We start from the raw sequence: 16,021 nt of genomic DNA on the forward strand, positions 1-16,021 counted from the left end.
CCGAGGCCTTCGGGTAGCATCGGACCCCTTTGGAGTTGAGAAGGTTGTCAATAGCCCCTGTAATTATCTTTACCTTTGAAAATTGATTTTGTGGTGCATTTTGAGTAATTTATAAAAAAATTTAATTAAATATGAACTAAAAAGTAAATTTTACTTTTTAGTTCATACAATAAAAATGTGTGCTTGTTTAGTTTTTATTAAATATAATTTTATTAATATTGTGTTCGAAAGCCAAGGTACGTTCATTAATGTTTACACTAATACAAACTGTTTCAATAAACTAGTCCTGGGAATGACACAACCTTCCTTGCAGCAAACATAAATGCATGCATTGCATAGTAAATAAAAAAAATAGAAGAGGCTAGTTCGCAAATGGTTGAAGATTACAGATTTACCAACATACTCCACCATTCACTGAAGAAGAAAACACGAGGTCGTAACACGAGAAAGATTACGTTAAAACTATCAAGTGTAAGGAATGCAGGCACTGAGTGCAAACTCAAGCAAGTCTGGAAGAATTCAGCAGTCAAGAGCCTTTACACACAGCACAACAGTCATAGTCAAATATCACGAATAATCAAAAAACTGAGTATCAAAGCGAGCTGAGAGAAACCTACCCAGATCTTCGAGTAGAGGGAAGTTAGGTGCATGGACTACAGAGAGACAGGAAAGAAAAAGAAATGAAATTGTTAATCACAAATTAAATTTAACTTTTAATAATAGTGAAATGTACCATTCAACGATACTGTACAATGGGTTGCAAGTAGCGTTCATATCATAAAATCATTAAGATTTAAATCATGTTTGTGAAATAAAATGAAATGGCATTTATTGAAGTAAATAGTCAGGTTATCTTCACAATAGCAGCATCAGATTCTAACAAATTTATTCCAAACCCAGAAATATACCCCCTTTTAACAACAGTATTTAAACAAAATTAATCATAAATTTTGTTCTAAGACAAAAGTTTCTTGCAAATCATTGTACATAATTGCACCAATATGATTTCCCAAATTTTCATACAATGCTCCATGAAATTGGAACATTGTTAACTATCAGTATGTCAAAAGTGTCTCCTGCACAGTTTTCAAAGCTATGTAAGTAGGATTTTTAACAACGTACACTGGAGTTAAAAAAATTACTAGTACTATAATTCAATTTAATGTGTGAAGTTTACAATCCTAAAAACATAAAATTATATTCCAATTCTGCAAGCAGACTCTTGTCTACATAATACAAATTTTCTATCTTCCTACCCTTGTTATTTCAACCCCTTACAGTAATAATTTGTTACTTAAAATTATTTTAGATAAAAGTCTTCAACAATATTCAAAAAGTTAAATAAAAATAAACATTAATTCGATAAGAGTACATGGTAGTGAAGTTTTATTTATTTTCTTATTTTAAGCTCTAATTTTTTTCAAACCCTCTGCAGTAATTTATTTGTTATCATAAAGACTTGTTTCAGACAAAATATTTCAATAAGATTTATAAGATTTACGGACAATTTTAACAGCTTTGATAATCTTTACTTAGGCATCGACTTTTTCATGGAAGTTTTTCACCTTTCTCTTTAATAAATCATCAATGACATGACACTCAGCACTAGCGATTGTGTATGTGCAAACTTCGTAAAAAGGGGAGACATTTAAACAATAAGTATGTTTGATTTCGTACACACAATCTCTAGCATGCACGAGAGCACAATAGAACAAGCTAAGCACAAGCTGTCCCACCACAAACACTTTGGCCCATGGTTCCTCCCCCTCCTATGTTCTGCGAATGTTTGTGTACAAATGAACAAAAGATCTCACACGGCACTGTATTGCATGCGACGTGTGGACCAGGCTTAATGTACGCAAGTTCTGTACACTAAGGATTCTGTGTACTCTTAGAAACAAGAACCGCAGAGCATTTCAGGACACCATGAACAGAAAGAATGCCAAGAAGAGAAGAAGTATAAAAGGAAATAAAGGCAAGCTGTGACAGATGGAAAAGAGAATTCTGTATAAGGCCATACAATGGAAAAGGTTGCAGATTACTGTTCACTATGCATCTTCAAGTGCTGTGGACAAAACTGGACAAAACTATACCTTCAATAAACATGTTGGTATGAACCTTCAGAATGTATAGTTTAAAAGAATACACTGTCAAAAAATTCTTTTGTTTCCAGTTTAATCATATGACTGGAGATATATTAAGGTAAAATAAAAAATGACCGCAACTAATTATATTCCCTGGTTAAACACAACAAATAACACCACACAACATCTAGACCTGCAACACACAAGTTGCTCAGTATTTGCATTATCATCTACAAGCGAACGAAACCTATTTATATACATACATATACATTCACCTAGTATCTACTCGCTACATTAGAACTAACTATTGCATACTTTCCGATTTGATTATTAACAAATGGCTTTGTGTTTGTATTGATATAAAATAAAAAATTTATACATAAATCTTTAGAGAGGGAGAGAATATTAAATGTAGCCATTCATAGAGCAGACTCAAAAATAATAGCTCAAACAACATTAAACCAAACACTAGTATCATTTTCAAGTATGAATTTGGAGCATAACTGGACAAAAATACTGAAAAACATTTCTGCTAGATTTCAAAGTTTGAACTCCTGTCCCTACATAAACTCATCCCCAAATAAAAACCACTTCATGCAGTCTCTTTAAAATACACTAGTTTTATAATTTTCGCTTTTAATTGTCACTGCAAAAAAAAATTATATCTGAATTTGGCCGGCTTCAGGGGACAACTACACCGGCTGGCCGGACAGTGGCATCACAGTGACGTTCAACCGCTCCGCGGGTAGCAGGCGTTTTGAGAGTTGGCCTTGCACACTAGCAACTAGCAGTCTGGCGTACAGCACAGTGGATCGTTGGTTGTGGTACATTCACACGCTTGGCTTTGGGCGATTAGAGCAGTGCTGGCTGTTAGTGAGCAAGGTGTTGAGATTACCGATTCGACAAACAGCAATGGCACAGCAGACTTTAAATTCACAGAGATGGCCTATATGCTTGTGGTGTACGGAGGGATTGCAGCAGGATCAGTGCGCATTTACCACGGGTGCTTTCAAAACCGACATGTACCGAATACGAACACCACCTTTCGCCTGCCTGGAACTGGGAGTTTAACAACACAAAGGGTGATGTACACCAAACGGCGTACGGCTAACTCAAAACGTCTGGGCACGACTCATCACCTGCTTCCCGCTCAGCATTTAAACGCAAACGCTCTGCGATCGCATGTCCTTTCAGCCTGTGGAGTAATCTTCTGAATTATAAATTCAATCTCGCACATTACTTTTCACTTATTAACTTTGCAGGGTTGCTGGACATTTGTTTCGTAACAAAAATTGCTTGTTTTGGCATTCCATGCTATCCATTAAATTTATGCCCCCTATTTTGTGAACATCCCGTAAAGAAATTACTAATTACAAGAGATGAAACACATCGAGATTCCTCTCTCCCCTTGGAATGACATGTTGAAATTTTAATGTAAATTTGATACAGAAAATATAGTGCACTTGTAAGTGGTTTAGTAAAGAATATACTTCATTATAAGAATTTTCCCATCCAGGTTACAAATGAAATGTTACATCAAGATGTGAAAAAAAAATTTTTTTTGTAACAAATGAAATGTTACATCAAGATGTGAAATTTCTTTTTGTAACAAAAGGACGAAAATAAAAAATTTATATCCATCATTGAAGTTCATTAGGAATGAGATTATATTTTTTTTACTTTGTCCATAATGCCAATGTTTCATCAGAAATTGCCAACACATTGAAGCTAAAAATTTTCACTGCTCAACTTCTGCTGTTTTTTTTTTTGTGAATTCTCGTATGTAAATATTCTTAATTAAACTAGTTAGATCAAAAATTTCAATAATTTAAATATTTCTTAAAATTTGTGGAAATTAATAAGAGAGAATATTTCAATGGCTTTGTAATAAAGACTTCCAGTTTGAAGTAAAATGTCAAAAGGGAAGAAATTCCTTCTGTTTAACACAGTTCTGAAGTGACTTAACAGTTTCTCTAGGAAGTTTATATATGTATGAAGATACTGTGTGAAATTGTAATATACATTAAAATTCTGATACCACAATATCAGACAGCCTCATGACATAGTATAAGGATTTCACATTTCTCTGTTACAGGACAGTTCAAGATTGATCTTATGTACAAGGAATTAAAATTTTAATGCAATAAATCTCCATTATAAATACACCAGGCTACCAGAAAAATATAAAAGTTACAAAAAATTATCTCTAAAAATTTTTCTTAGTTTTTTTTTTAACTACATATTTAATAATTTCATTCAAATAATGTCTAATATTTATTAGCTATTGACAGAAATCCATAATAATTAACTTAGTGCCATATATACTGTCATATTAAGCCTTTTAAACAACTCAAAATCTATAAATCTTTTATCAAAAGGTAAAATATTAAAAATATTTATATAAATGAATAATTCTCATGTATCACCACAAATGTCAATAAAATGAAAATAATTTAAAATTTGGATGTTTGCATATTCAAGGTATAAATTTTGTATGGAAATAAAATAATAGAACTATCTTATTTGAATACACCTGCCCCTTGAAGTAATGCCCAAATTTATTCCAGGAAAATAGAGCACTAATCAAAACAATCATTTACTTTTTCATAAGAGTGTAGGTAAATCAAAATAAATTGTTATCTAACAACTGTTATGAACTACTATTTCAGTGTAGATACTGTTCCCATAAAAATAATTTAATAATTTTATTATACGGGCTAAATATAGTCAAAGCACATTTGTATAAATGTCTGAATAACACTTTCAAAATAAAAATCCTAAAATAAAAAGAAAAATTAAGTTCACAGGCTGCATTAAAATAATAGGCATTGTGCAAACGTATTTCATTAGTAGGTGCTAAAATATTTGAAATTAAAACAAATGATATCAACACAGAAACTATGTTTAAACATCTAAGAAAATTTAAGAAAAAATAAACATTCTTTTAACAAGAAAAATTAAATTTTATTCCCAGCTTTGTTGTTTATTATTAAATGCATGTCTTCAACCATAATACTCGAATTACTATCCAAATGGTAAACATGAGGTAAACTTGCCCTGAAATCTTCTGTTCTCTCACTTGGGCTGCTGCCGAGAGCTGACTTGCAGGACATGGCAATACAAACATTAGCATGGGTGTCTGAAATATTTCTGGATAATAGAAATCATTCTACTATTTTGATCGGGCTCAAATAAATGTCGAAGGTACCAAACAACTATAAAGGAATGAGTAAGCTATCCTTTTCTTGATATGTCATATTAGTAATTCATTACATTGTATATAATGTCTCATTAACAATTCACGCAGATGGAAAAGAGCACTTTTAGAATTTACGACCCTACTACTTCAAATAATGGACCAATTCATTGACATAATTACTTCCAAACCCTGGAAATCTGACACTATTACTTCGTGAGGCGGGTGTGTAACAAAAAAATACTGATTGCTACAAAACAAATTAAGAGTTATTTGTAATATAAAACTATTTTAAAATTTCTAATCATTCCATCACACAAATGTTGTCAAAAAGAATCACGTGGGGAATAAAAAGCTTGCATGTATGATTGCAAACAAATCACCATAAATAATAACAATATGAATCATACCATTACCACTACTTAGGGCCAATATCGAGATGTTGTGTTCAAATGTCATGCTCGCAGCTAGACACAGTTCTAACAATGAATCAAAGTTCAGGGAACTTGCGGCCCACTGAAAAAAAACAACAGAAGAACACTTACTGTCGAAAGAGACGAAGAGTTCTGGCATGTCGTCGACCGACACCATGCTGCGGTAGTCCAGTTTAGGCGCAGGCGCCTTCAACGTCTGGGTCTTGGGCTCGCTGGGCTGTGGGTGCGGCCTGATGAACGTCCCGACGGATGAGCGCCTGCAAGTAGCACTGGCATCACACTCGCATCCCTCCACTTCACCACTTTCTTCCCACCGCTATTCCCACATTTTAATACAAAGTATCACTACCGAGTCGTCAATAACCTGAAAACCCAGGTATCTAAAAAAAAAAAAAAAACTCAAGACTAAACCTAACAACGAGTTTGTAAGTTTGTTTTACAATACTAAAATCCAATCTTCTAAAGGTGTGGCAGAAAAATGAGTGATTTTGAAAAAAAAAAAAAAAAAAAGTAATCATAGTTTCCAAAATTTATTTCCACCACCATAAAGTACATAAAAAGGAGTTTACGAAACTTAACTTTGCATTGATTGTGTTCTACAAACACGTCTAGAAGATGACGTCCGTCCAACCGCAAACATTCTGACCGGACCCTGAAGTGCCCCATTACATTTTGCAGCATTGCCGGTGTGATGCGAGCCATATCATGATGGATACGAGCTTTTAACTCTTCAATACTTCTACGGTCGATTATCTTCGATACACCTTGCTTTTCAAATAGCCTCATAGGAAAATGTCACAGGCTGTTAGGTCCAGTGAACGTGGGGGCTGTGCAAAATTCACATTTCGGGAAATAACGTGATCAGGGAATAACGCATTCACTATGTTCATGCTTACTTTTGCAGTGTGCAATGTTGCTCCGTCTTGTTGGAAAAATGTCTCGGCGTTCAGTTCGTACTGCGAAAATTGTGGAGAAAAACATTTTGCAACATTTTTAAGTATCTCTGTGCAGTTACTGTTAGAGCATTCCCACAATCATCCTCAAAAAAGTAGGGCCCTATGATTCCAGATGATAGGTTGTAGAGGTTGCTGATGCTGTTGTCTAGGGTTTCTGTAGCTCCAAAATCTGAAGTTCCGCTTATTGACATAACTAGACAAATGAAAATGGGCATCATCGCTCATCCATAAATTGTGAATGATATCTGAATCATCATTAATTAAACCTAAAAACTCTTCACAAAAATGTCATCAACTTACATAATCGGTGACGTTAAGGGCCTGAATGATTTGAAGTTTATAGGGGTGGTTATGAATATCAGCGTGTAAAATCTGTCTTGTCTTACTATTCTGTTGGACATCCGACAGAACAGCAGCTACGGCTGCGAGCCGAACGACGTAGACTTCTTTAGACTTCAAACGCTTACCCACTCAATGTTTTCCGGCGTACGCTGTGTTTATGGTCTTACTGGCTTCTTTCTTTAAATAGACTATGGATGGCACCAGACAGTTTCGATGAATGTTGAACTCCACACGAAAATCACGACGCACATACACGTAAGTGTTCCCATTCAGATAACATGCTTTCACTGCAAAAGTGCGTTGTTGACGGGTCCATCGCTCCATTTTTTTTACTAGAGCTAGAGGGTTGGAAACATGGTTGTTACCTTCCCTTCCCCTCTTGCCGCTCTCTTGCTGCTGTTCTACCTCACGGGTGGAAGTTGCGAAATGTAATGGGGAACATACCTAATCAATGCAATGTTACGTTTCTTATATGCTGATTTATGTGTTTTAAGGTGATATATAATATTTACAGCCTTTTCAAATTCATCCGTTTTTCTGCCGCACCTTGCATTCCATTGAAACACACATCATGAAAGTGTACCAGAAGGATACATCTCAAAAAAAACTATTCTACAATATTCAACATCCATAACAAAACAGACACCTAAATATAACAGGAATAACCAAAGCAAAGACAGTATTAAACATCTAGAACCTCGGTAGTTAAAAACAGGGCATATTCAAGCAGAGATTTCAAGAAATCAAAAAGTGATAAATATAACATTCTGCACACAACAATAAAAATTGGATCATAAGACTACACATGTTTTAAGTGCATAATGAAAGCAACTAAACTAGAGTGAAAAATTGCACAAGAAGTCTTAGAAACTAGAAACTACAACATGTTCTCTTTCACACTCGGATGATGCATATAAATAGAACTACACAAGAGATTGTTTTCAAATAAATAAATACATTCAAAATCATTGACAAAACTAAATTTTACAAAAGCTACTATATCTCGTAGGTAACTAAAAACTTGATAGTGTATATATGTACATTTAAAATGTACTTTAGAGAATTTGTATGTATGAGAAGATGTGTACTTAAACCAAGCAATTTAAAAATAAAAATAAAAACTATTTTTCTGCTAAAAATGTTTGCACAAAGTAAAACAATGTTTCAATCTTTCAATTCGAAAAAATTAACACGTCACTAGTGGCAGTTCATTAACAAAGAACCTACAACACGTCAAGCAGTAGTAATTGCAGCTCTTTGTCCGCTGAATAAGTTCAGCGTCTTGTTTCTATTATAAAAAATGTCTTCCCTGAAACCTTACGGAGTATATTTTGCTTATTTGCAGCTGTCCAAATGAACACTTTTACAGTACTACTCATTTAGGGCCTTTGGAGATGGAAGCACAGGAACAGTAGCTTGTTACCTTACATTGTACAGGGCTACACACACTGAAGCATGATATGCCACCACCCACCTCTTGCCCATAACCTCCCTTTCTCTGGCTACGTGCATAGCACGACTTGTTCTACAGGTGATTCTGTGTATGAAAAGCGCACCCCCAGCCCAGAAGAAGGGGTGAGCAAACACTTTTACAGTCAGTGTTTGTTCCCATTATAAGATTATAATATTGTAATTTTTTTGTGCCATTTTTACTCTCCAAAGTTTAATTCTGTCCAGCTGAATTTGACCTTTAATTAAATAATTCTATTGTCTCCAAGTGGACTTAAAGCATTCCTGAATGCACCCCTCAGCTGCAATACCGTTTCAAATACTATAATTTAAAAAAACAATTAATATAAAGAGTTTAAGAGATAATAAATTTTAATTATGTGAACCATTTTATGTATTAGTTTAAAATATGCGGAAAAAATCCCGTACAACATGACAGTCATCAGCGTGGGCGAGAAGTTTACTGGTCAGTCACATTTTCTTGTATGTGGCTCAGTCTGAAGCCTTCACCACCCGAGGTGGGACATGCCACCCAAGGACTTCATCGCTAGCCATCACAGACTTGTAATTTTGTTTTAGGCATTTAAATTACATCACATGCTTTCTTAATATCTTGGGAGGCACACTGCTTTAACATATATTGAACTCTTTAAAGAGACCGAAATTAACACGCAATCTATGACAGTCACCTATATCTATTCATGCCGTGAGGCATTTTAACTGTAAACTAGCAAGATACAGGGCAGTTGTGTGGATTATTCTGTCAAATAAATAGTGTTAATTGAGAGTTATTTTATGTTGTTAACTACGTGTCGACGAATACTGGTACCAGGCAAGTGGGACGCCTTTAAGAGTCCACTGGGTAGGATCTTCCTGGGAGTTAGCCAGCTGCTCATTGCATGCCAGATCAGTAATTGTTCAGGTAGTTACAAGGCTCTTTGAGTTCTAGCCTCCACACAGGTCACGTCACACCTTCAGAGTACCTCCTGACGCCATGTCCTTGTTCCAACTAACATACATACATCTACGTGCAGTAATAGACGTGTAGGGACGTGTAGACATCATGCTATAAAAGAATAAGCTTGTCTGCAAGCCAAGTTCTTATAATTCTTAGATAGTTTCTAATAGTAGGCAAAGCACTATCTTAGGCTGCATCACTCACACCCACTATTTAACCGTACAATTATCTGCAATCGACTACCAATTCAAGTTACACAACACTGACTGGCATGTGATGTGTGTGATGGTTTCTGCATCAAACTACAAATAGCAGGCGAAAGCGTTCAAAGATAAAATATGTCGAAGATAAAATTGAGAATCCTGCTTCTACATTTACAAATCTGCAGGTAAAAACAACATTAACCTATGCCATTGCAGATGGCTGTTTGAGAAATATTACCTGCACAGGCAATGCCACCAACTACTATTAACAAACAAAAAATGACTACATGCATTCTGAAAGCCAAATCAGCAGTGCCGTAGTTGAAATATATTAAAATTTAATTTGAAAATTTTTAACTTAGAAATTTAAAACAAAATACCTAAGCTGTATTTGAAGAATTTAATTGTATAAAACTTTAGCATTTTCATAGTATTTCAAGGCATGTCTGGACCACAGAAAAATCACAACAGGCTAAGAAATAAGTACCTAGATTATAGTAGTGTACCATACTATTACAGAGAGAAATTCAGAATTAGTAGGGGGAGCAAGCGTTTCTTGTGTGCACAATAATTGTGATATGACACACCGGAAATGATGGTGTGCAGCACTGTAACTGTTGTAGTAAACTGCAAAAGGAATTACCGTACACTGACTGTTTGGATGTGTTCTATTATTAAACAAAAGGAATTTGCAGAGTAATGTAACCACAGGTAAAAAAAACATAACATCCAAGGACAAGAGATGCAAGCTACACAGACACATCCACGAATAGAAGAAACTTGTGATAAAAAAAGAGTGTAGCTAATTGGACGTGAAGAAGAAGTGGGAGGAGTCGAGGGGAGACAGCACAGACAACATTCACCACGGACGGCGAGCGGCGGCCGCCACTTACCCCACCCCACTAAGCATCGCCCCTGCCGTGTCCGCGATGGCGGAGAACGCAGAGACCTCTGCCGCCGGCTCCGAGTCGGGCTCCGTCAAGAAGGAGGCCGGGGTGGGGGGAGGGGCGCAGGGCCCGGGGGACTTGCTACTCTCCTCACTCGGGGTTTTGGAGAAGAAGCCCGTGCCAAACTCCACCAGGTTGATAGGGGAACTGGGCGGGGAGGGGGCGGGGAGGGGGCGTGGAGCAGCAGGGAGGAGCAAACCAACATGTTAAGACAAACGCTGATGAACACACAATTATGTTAGAAAACAACCTCAAACCAAGCAAGGATCATTTTAATCAACCCTTTACATTGTGCCAATGAGCTGATTAAAGACACACAAAACAGTCACAAATAAAGGAAATTAGTAAAGGACAAGGACTCTTTATCATAACAAACCACTCCACCGTTTTCCTAGTGTGATTCATGCAAACCACTAAAAAAACACAAAAGCAGGGTGATATTAAAACCAAGGTTTGCTTAAAATCAAGTTCCCTATCTTACCATTGTGCCACCTCCCTTGGTAAAGTCAGTAATATTTAGTATTTTGGCACAGCAAACTTTGTTACTTACCAAATGTTACAAGGAAAACTAAAATCATGGTTCTTAACTTGGACAGAGTAGTACACATCGTACAAAAATGTATAGAGGAGGAATTCCATATTGAACACATCAAAACACTCTTGCACATCCAGTGAATGTAGACAAAAAATTAAACACAGCAAAAAAACAAATTACGAGATGTTAGTCAATAATGCAGCATGAAAATTCTATGGATATTAGCAGCATCTCCCAACATTTTCTGATAAATAGAGTAAATAGCTCCTTTATTTCACCAAAGCTGAAAATTTTCATTTTATTTAATTTATTAATAAACATAACACCAGTAAAAATCAGTAACAAGTTTTTCAAAAAACAAATTAATTTAAATGTTACACCGACAGGAAACCTTACAAGAAATGCATGCAGTAGTTTCCAGCATATATAAAAAAAAAATAGCATTTTAAAATGAGGTTAACTTCCGAGACGTTGCTGTCGCTTTGGTCGCTCTAATATTTCCCCTTTTTAAATTATTCTGTTGTTTTTTTTTTAAATTTATTTCCACTTTGTTATTTAGGTAACTTTCTAATGCTTTAGAAAAGGTGTCTAAATTAATTTTCTACATTGCTTTTTAGTTTAATTTTATTAATACTTAATTTAGTTTTGTATTTCTTTTTAAGCTGGCTTAACACAACCATGGACATCAAAATGTTCTGGAAAACTTACGAAATTTAAAGGTATGGTTAGACTAAAATTAAAGTGTAATAGTTTATAAATATATTTATTTAGTATATATTTTTTTAATGTTTATATTTTCTATTGCAAAGATTTTAGACCTTAATAATGAGTGTTGAACTTTAATTTGTAAGCGTCCCGCCACCACTCGTGTATAGAGGAGGGGAAATGAAACGAGGGGAGGACAAGGGAGTTGTCAATCAGTCGTTCCCCGGTCGGCGTGAATACCTGATCGCTCGCGCTGCACATGCAGTTTTAATACAGCCTACAAACTTGCTGGCTTTTCGTGTTGCTGCCGGACAAGTTTTAAGGGAACTGGAGTCTTCTTGATAAACCTTAATGGGCATGTGTTTCATGTTAGAATGGGCTGTGCAACAAGTTATGATGTGCTTGCAGTTGACGCTCGAAAATTCGCAAACGCCCTAGTCTTTTTTGGCTGGTTTACAAGGAGACAAACCTGACTGCAGTAAAGGGTCTAAAGGCATAATGCCTTAGTTTAAGGGTCTTTTCGAAACCAGAGAGCAGAAGACTTCATAAACCATAAGTGTTTTTCACCAAACACTTAGCTCCGGAAGAGCCTCGGAGCTGTTTAATCGCTGCCCCCATACTTTACTATTGCAATTGAAAGTGCAAAAGACTCATACTGGTGTGTTTTAAACCCCCTCCTCTCAGAGAATAAATACATTCCTTTATTTAGGCGGAAAAACACTGACCAAATAAGTTAATAGACCAGTGTGTTATAATTTGTAAACACAAAACTTTTTAAATTAAGAAATAGGAGGCCTCTAATTTGGTATAAGGATTTTTTGTAAATTTTTTAATGGAGTTTTATTTTAATTGTGTGCTTTAAAAATAATGTGGCTTTAAAGTAGGTAGGCTATTTGTATATTTTAAGCCAGTACATCAAGTATTTTACAAGTTTTGTGCCAGATGTATATTTCCTTTTGGAGCATAAGGGAAGTCAAAATAGATTTAAATTTTGGGGTTTCTTTCTAGTAATGCTAATGTTTATTGTAAATTATTCATGCACCCAGCTTATTGTAGCCAAATATTTCAGGATAATTTAATTACATTAATTCATTAGACACGCGCACACACGCACACACGCACACACACACACACACACACCTACCCCCCCACACAAACACCCCTACCCCCCCATACAAACACCCGTACCCCCTCACACATACACACAGTATTCTTCATGCAACAGCAGGATATGTACCACTAGATGTGCAGACACTGTGCAACAGTGATGTTAGGCCCTGTCATGTTAGGATGATTTGCAAATTTAAGATCGTCGAACTGTAATGAAATTCCAATCTTATTTGCTGGTAATTTCTGAATTTTTTCTTTATTTCTACGAACTTCTTAGCACCATATTGGAGGAATACCTACAGGCTCTAATAATTGCTTGAAAAAATATATTTCTAAATGCTAAAAAGATGTTAGCTAACCTTTTAAGAATATAACTTTTACAAGAGAATGCTGGGCATCATAGAGTCTTTACAGGTCACTGCCGAATACTTATAATCGGCAGGATAGAAACTTATCACACTGGTTCACAAAAAACATTTCCACTTCCTAAATTTTTTGGTATATGCAAAAATTACTCTACTCGACTTGTTAGTTCAAACCTTCGCAAATTTAACTACTATAGACTCACTTTTGACCGGCCACTTTGGTCTGAGATCCAGATGATTTGGCCGGTTAAACTGTTGTTCCCTTAAAGGCATTAAAACACACTCCCGAAAGTGTTTTTTTTAGTACATTATAAAAAAGTATATAGCCTACCTTAATTTAATACCATAATATGCATGATTAAGAAAATTTTCCTTGGAAGAACTTGTCACTTTATTTAAAGTTTTCTATACTAAAAATTTGTCCAATAAAAATAAAGAAATCCATATTCATAGTTGGATGAATTGGTCTTCCACACATTAGAAACAAAATGTAAGCTGTTAAGCTTTTTATTTTATCAATTCCGATTCTTAATAACATCAATAAACTTCAATTAGGCTGGGATTATCACAACCATCTCTAACGCAAAAAAAGCTACAAAATTATTTTTTAATTGCTATTTGAGCAAATCTTATATATAAAATTCTCGTGTCACAGTGTTAGTTACGATACTCCTCCGAAACGGCTTGACCGTTTTTTATCAAATTTTGTATGCATATTCAGTAGGTCTGAGAATCGGCTACTATCTATTTTTCATACCACTAAGTGATAAGGGTTGTCCACCCCTAACATTTTTTTTTATTTTTTGGACAAAATTTTTTTTATAATGTGGCATTAAAAAATACATGCAACCCTAAATTTTCACCCTTATATCACCAACCCCGAATTTTTAATAGAATTTTATATTTTTCAACCCCGATCGATAGCCAATCAATTAACACTTGATCAACCTTCCCCGCCTACAGCGAGCTCATTACCTGGATTAACACATAGACCACAATTAATATGAAATTCCATCCCTAAGGGAGTGAAAAAGTGATAATTTCATTTTATAACAGAAAAAATCATAGGTCATAGACATACAAACAGTGAGCGAGTGTCATTTCTCTGTGTGCCACATGATCATACACATAGTAAGGTCTGGAAAACTTGTATTTTTCTCCTTGGTGAGACCAGCCCGCTTAGTGGAGCTTGCAGCAGCTAGCAAAATAAAGGTGCTCATAACAGTTTTGTTCTTAACTTCGTCAATAGATAGAGTTAGTTGCCTTGAATTTTTAACGCACCATCGTTTGATGCGTTTGTCATGTCTCTAATTTTCGTTTGTTTGTGCTGTATGCGTTCCTATACCATTCATCCGATTGCTATTAAATTTTGGTGAGTTATTATGCGCATGCCCGTGAAGGTTTCTGAGATGGTATAACTATTTTGCAATAGTTGGAGCACAAATCATTTCAAAAAATGTGTCTATTTCATATTATATAGGCACTTCGTCTGTTTTTGTTGTATAAGTGCGCACACATGACACAATTTATTTAAATATAAAAGAGAGACACAAATAGAGTGATATATATATATATATATATATATATATATATATATATATATATATATATATATATATATAGTGATATAGAGAGAGACAGAGAGAAGTTGAGATAGAGCGAGGTATAGAGAATGAAATGGGTTAGATAAAGAGATATATATGTATAGAGCTATATAGAGATTTATATATAGAAGAGATAGAGATAGTGGGAATTATATATAGGTATATATGTAGATATAAAGAGATAAATAAAGATAGAGCGATACATAGAGATATATATATATATATGTAGATAGAGATAAATATATATTTAGAGATAGATAGATGATTTGTATATTTGTAACTACTTCAAAAATATTACCAAAAAAAAATGAATGAGGCATTGCAATGCAGGCCGAGCATTAGCTAGATAATGGAATCTTTTCAATAATTAGTAATCTCTTATTTTTAAGCTTTTTTCTATAGTGCTTTATACAGTCTAGACAACATACAGACCACCAATTTTTAGATAAATACAGGTAAATAACTATAGGTACACTGGCAGAACAACGTCTGTCGGGATCTGAAAGTGATATAAATTATTTTGCACACTTGACACTACAATTAAGAAGACAATTACTAACTGCATCTGATTTCGAAAAAGGTCAACTTCACCCTGTGTTCAGCCCGGGCAACGCCGGGTACTGTAGCTAGTAAATATATATATTAAAGCTAAGAAATATTCAGTGAAATGAAAAACCATAAATTTATCACTTTTTTCCCTTCACAAACCTGTTAAAAATGTACATGATAGTGGAGTTAAGGTTCAGAATTTATCAACATGGTTTGTTTTCAGATTTTTTGCTAGTTCCAGATGTTAGGCACCCGCTTAGTCATGGGTGTATGTGTGTTGAGGCAAGATGATAAGTACAACACTAACTGATGCTTCTAGTGTAGTATCACCCCTAAGCGCAAGGCTGTGAACTGGCGTGCAGTCTTTTCGTCGTGCATAAGCTAACTATGAAATTTCAGTGGTAGAGACTGCGGAGAAATTAAGATAAGGGTATAATGTTAAGTCCCTAGAGTGGTTAAGTTAATTATTAATTACAGATGGGCAGGTCTAATCCTCAAATCCTCAAACACCATAATCTCTAATATTTGAAAGATTTTCGATTTCAGGAAACAGATTTAAAGAAAAACACTGGAAAAGATGGAGA

At 35.1% G+C, this 16,021-nt stretch overlaps 1 protein-coding gene across 7 annotated transcripts in view; it reads right to left on the reverse strand.

Annotated features, from left to right (window-relative positions):
* Window positions 1-16,021, reverse strand: part of LOC134531781 (nuclear receptor coactivator 7) — a 667,626-nt gene that overhangs the window by 145,673 nt on the left and 505,932 nt on the right. For all 7 annotated transcript variants that reach the window (XM_063367692.1, XM_063367693.1, XM_063367694.1 and 4 more), the window contains one exon: window positions 5,826-5,971. In XM_063367692.1, the coding sequence (XP_063223762.1) occupies window positions 5,826-5,971 (146 nt within the window). The remainder of the gene's footprint in view (window positions 1-5,825; window positions 5,972-16,021) is intronic.

The sequence above is a fragment of the Bacillus rossius genome, chromosome 5 (assembly GCF_032445375.1).
Source record: "Bacillus rossius redtenbacheri isolate Brsri chromosome 5, Brsri_v3, whole genome shotgun sequence".
Classification (NCBI taxonomy): domain Eukaryota; kingdom Metazoa; phylum Arthropoda; class Insecta; order Phasmatodea; family Bacillidae; genus Bacillus; species Bacillus rossius.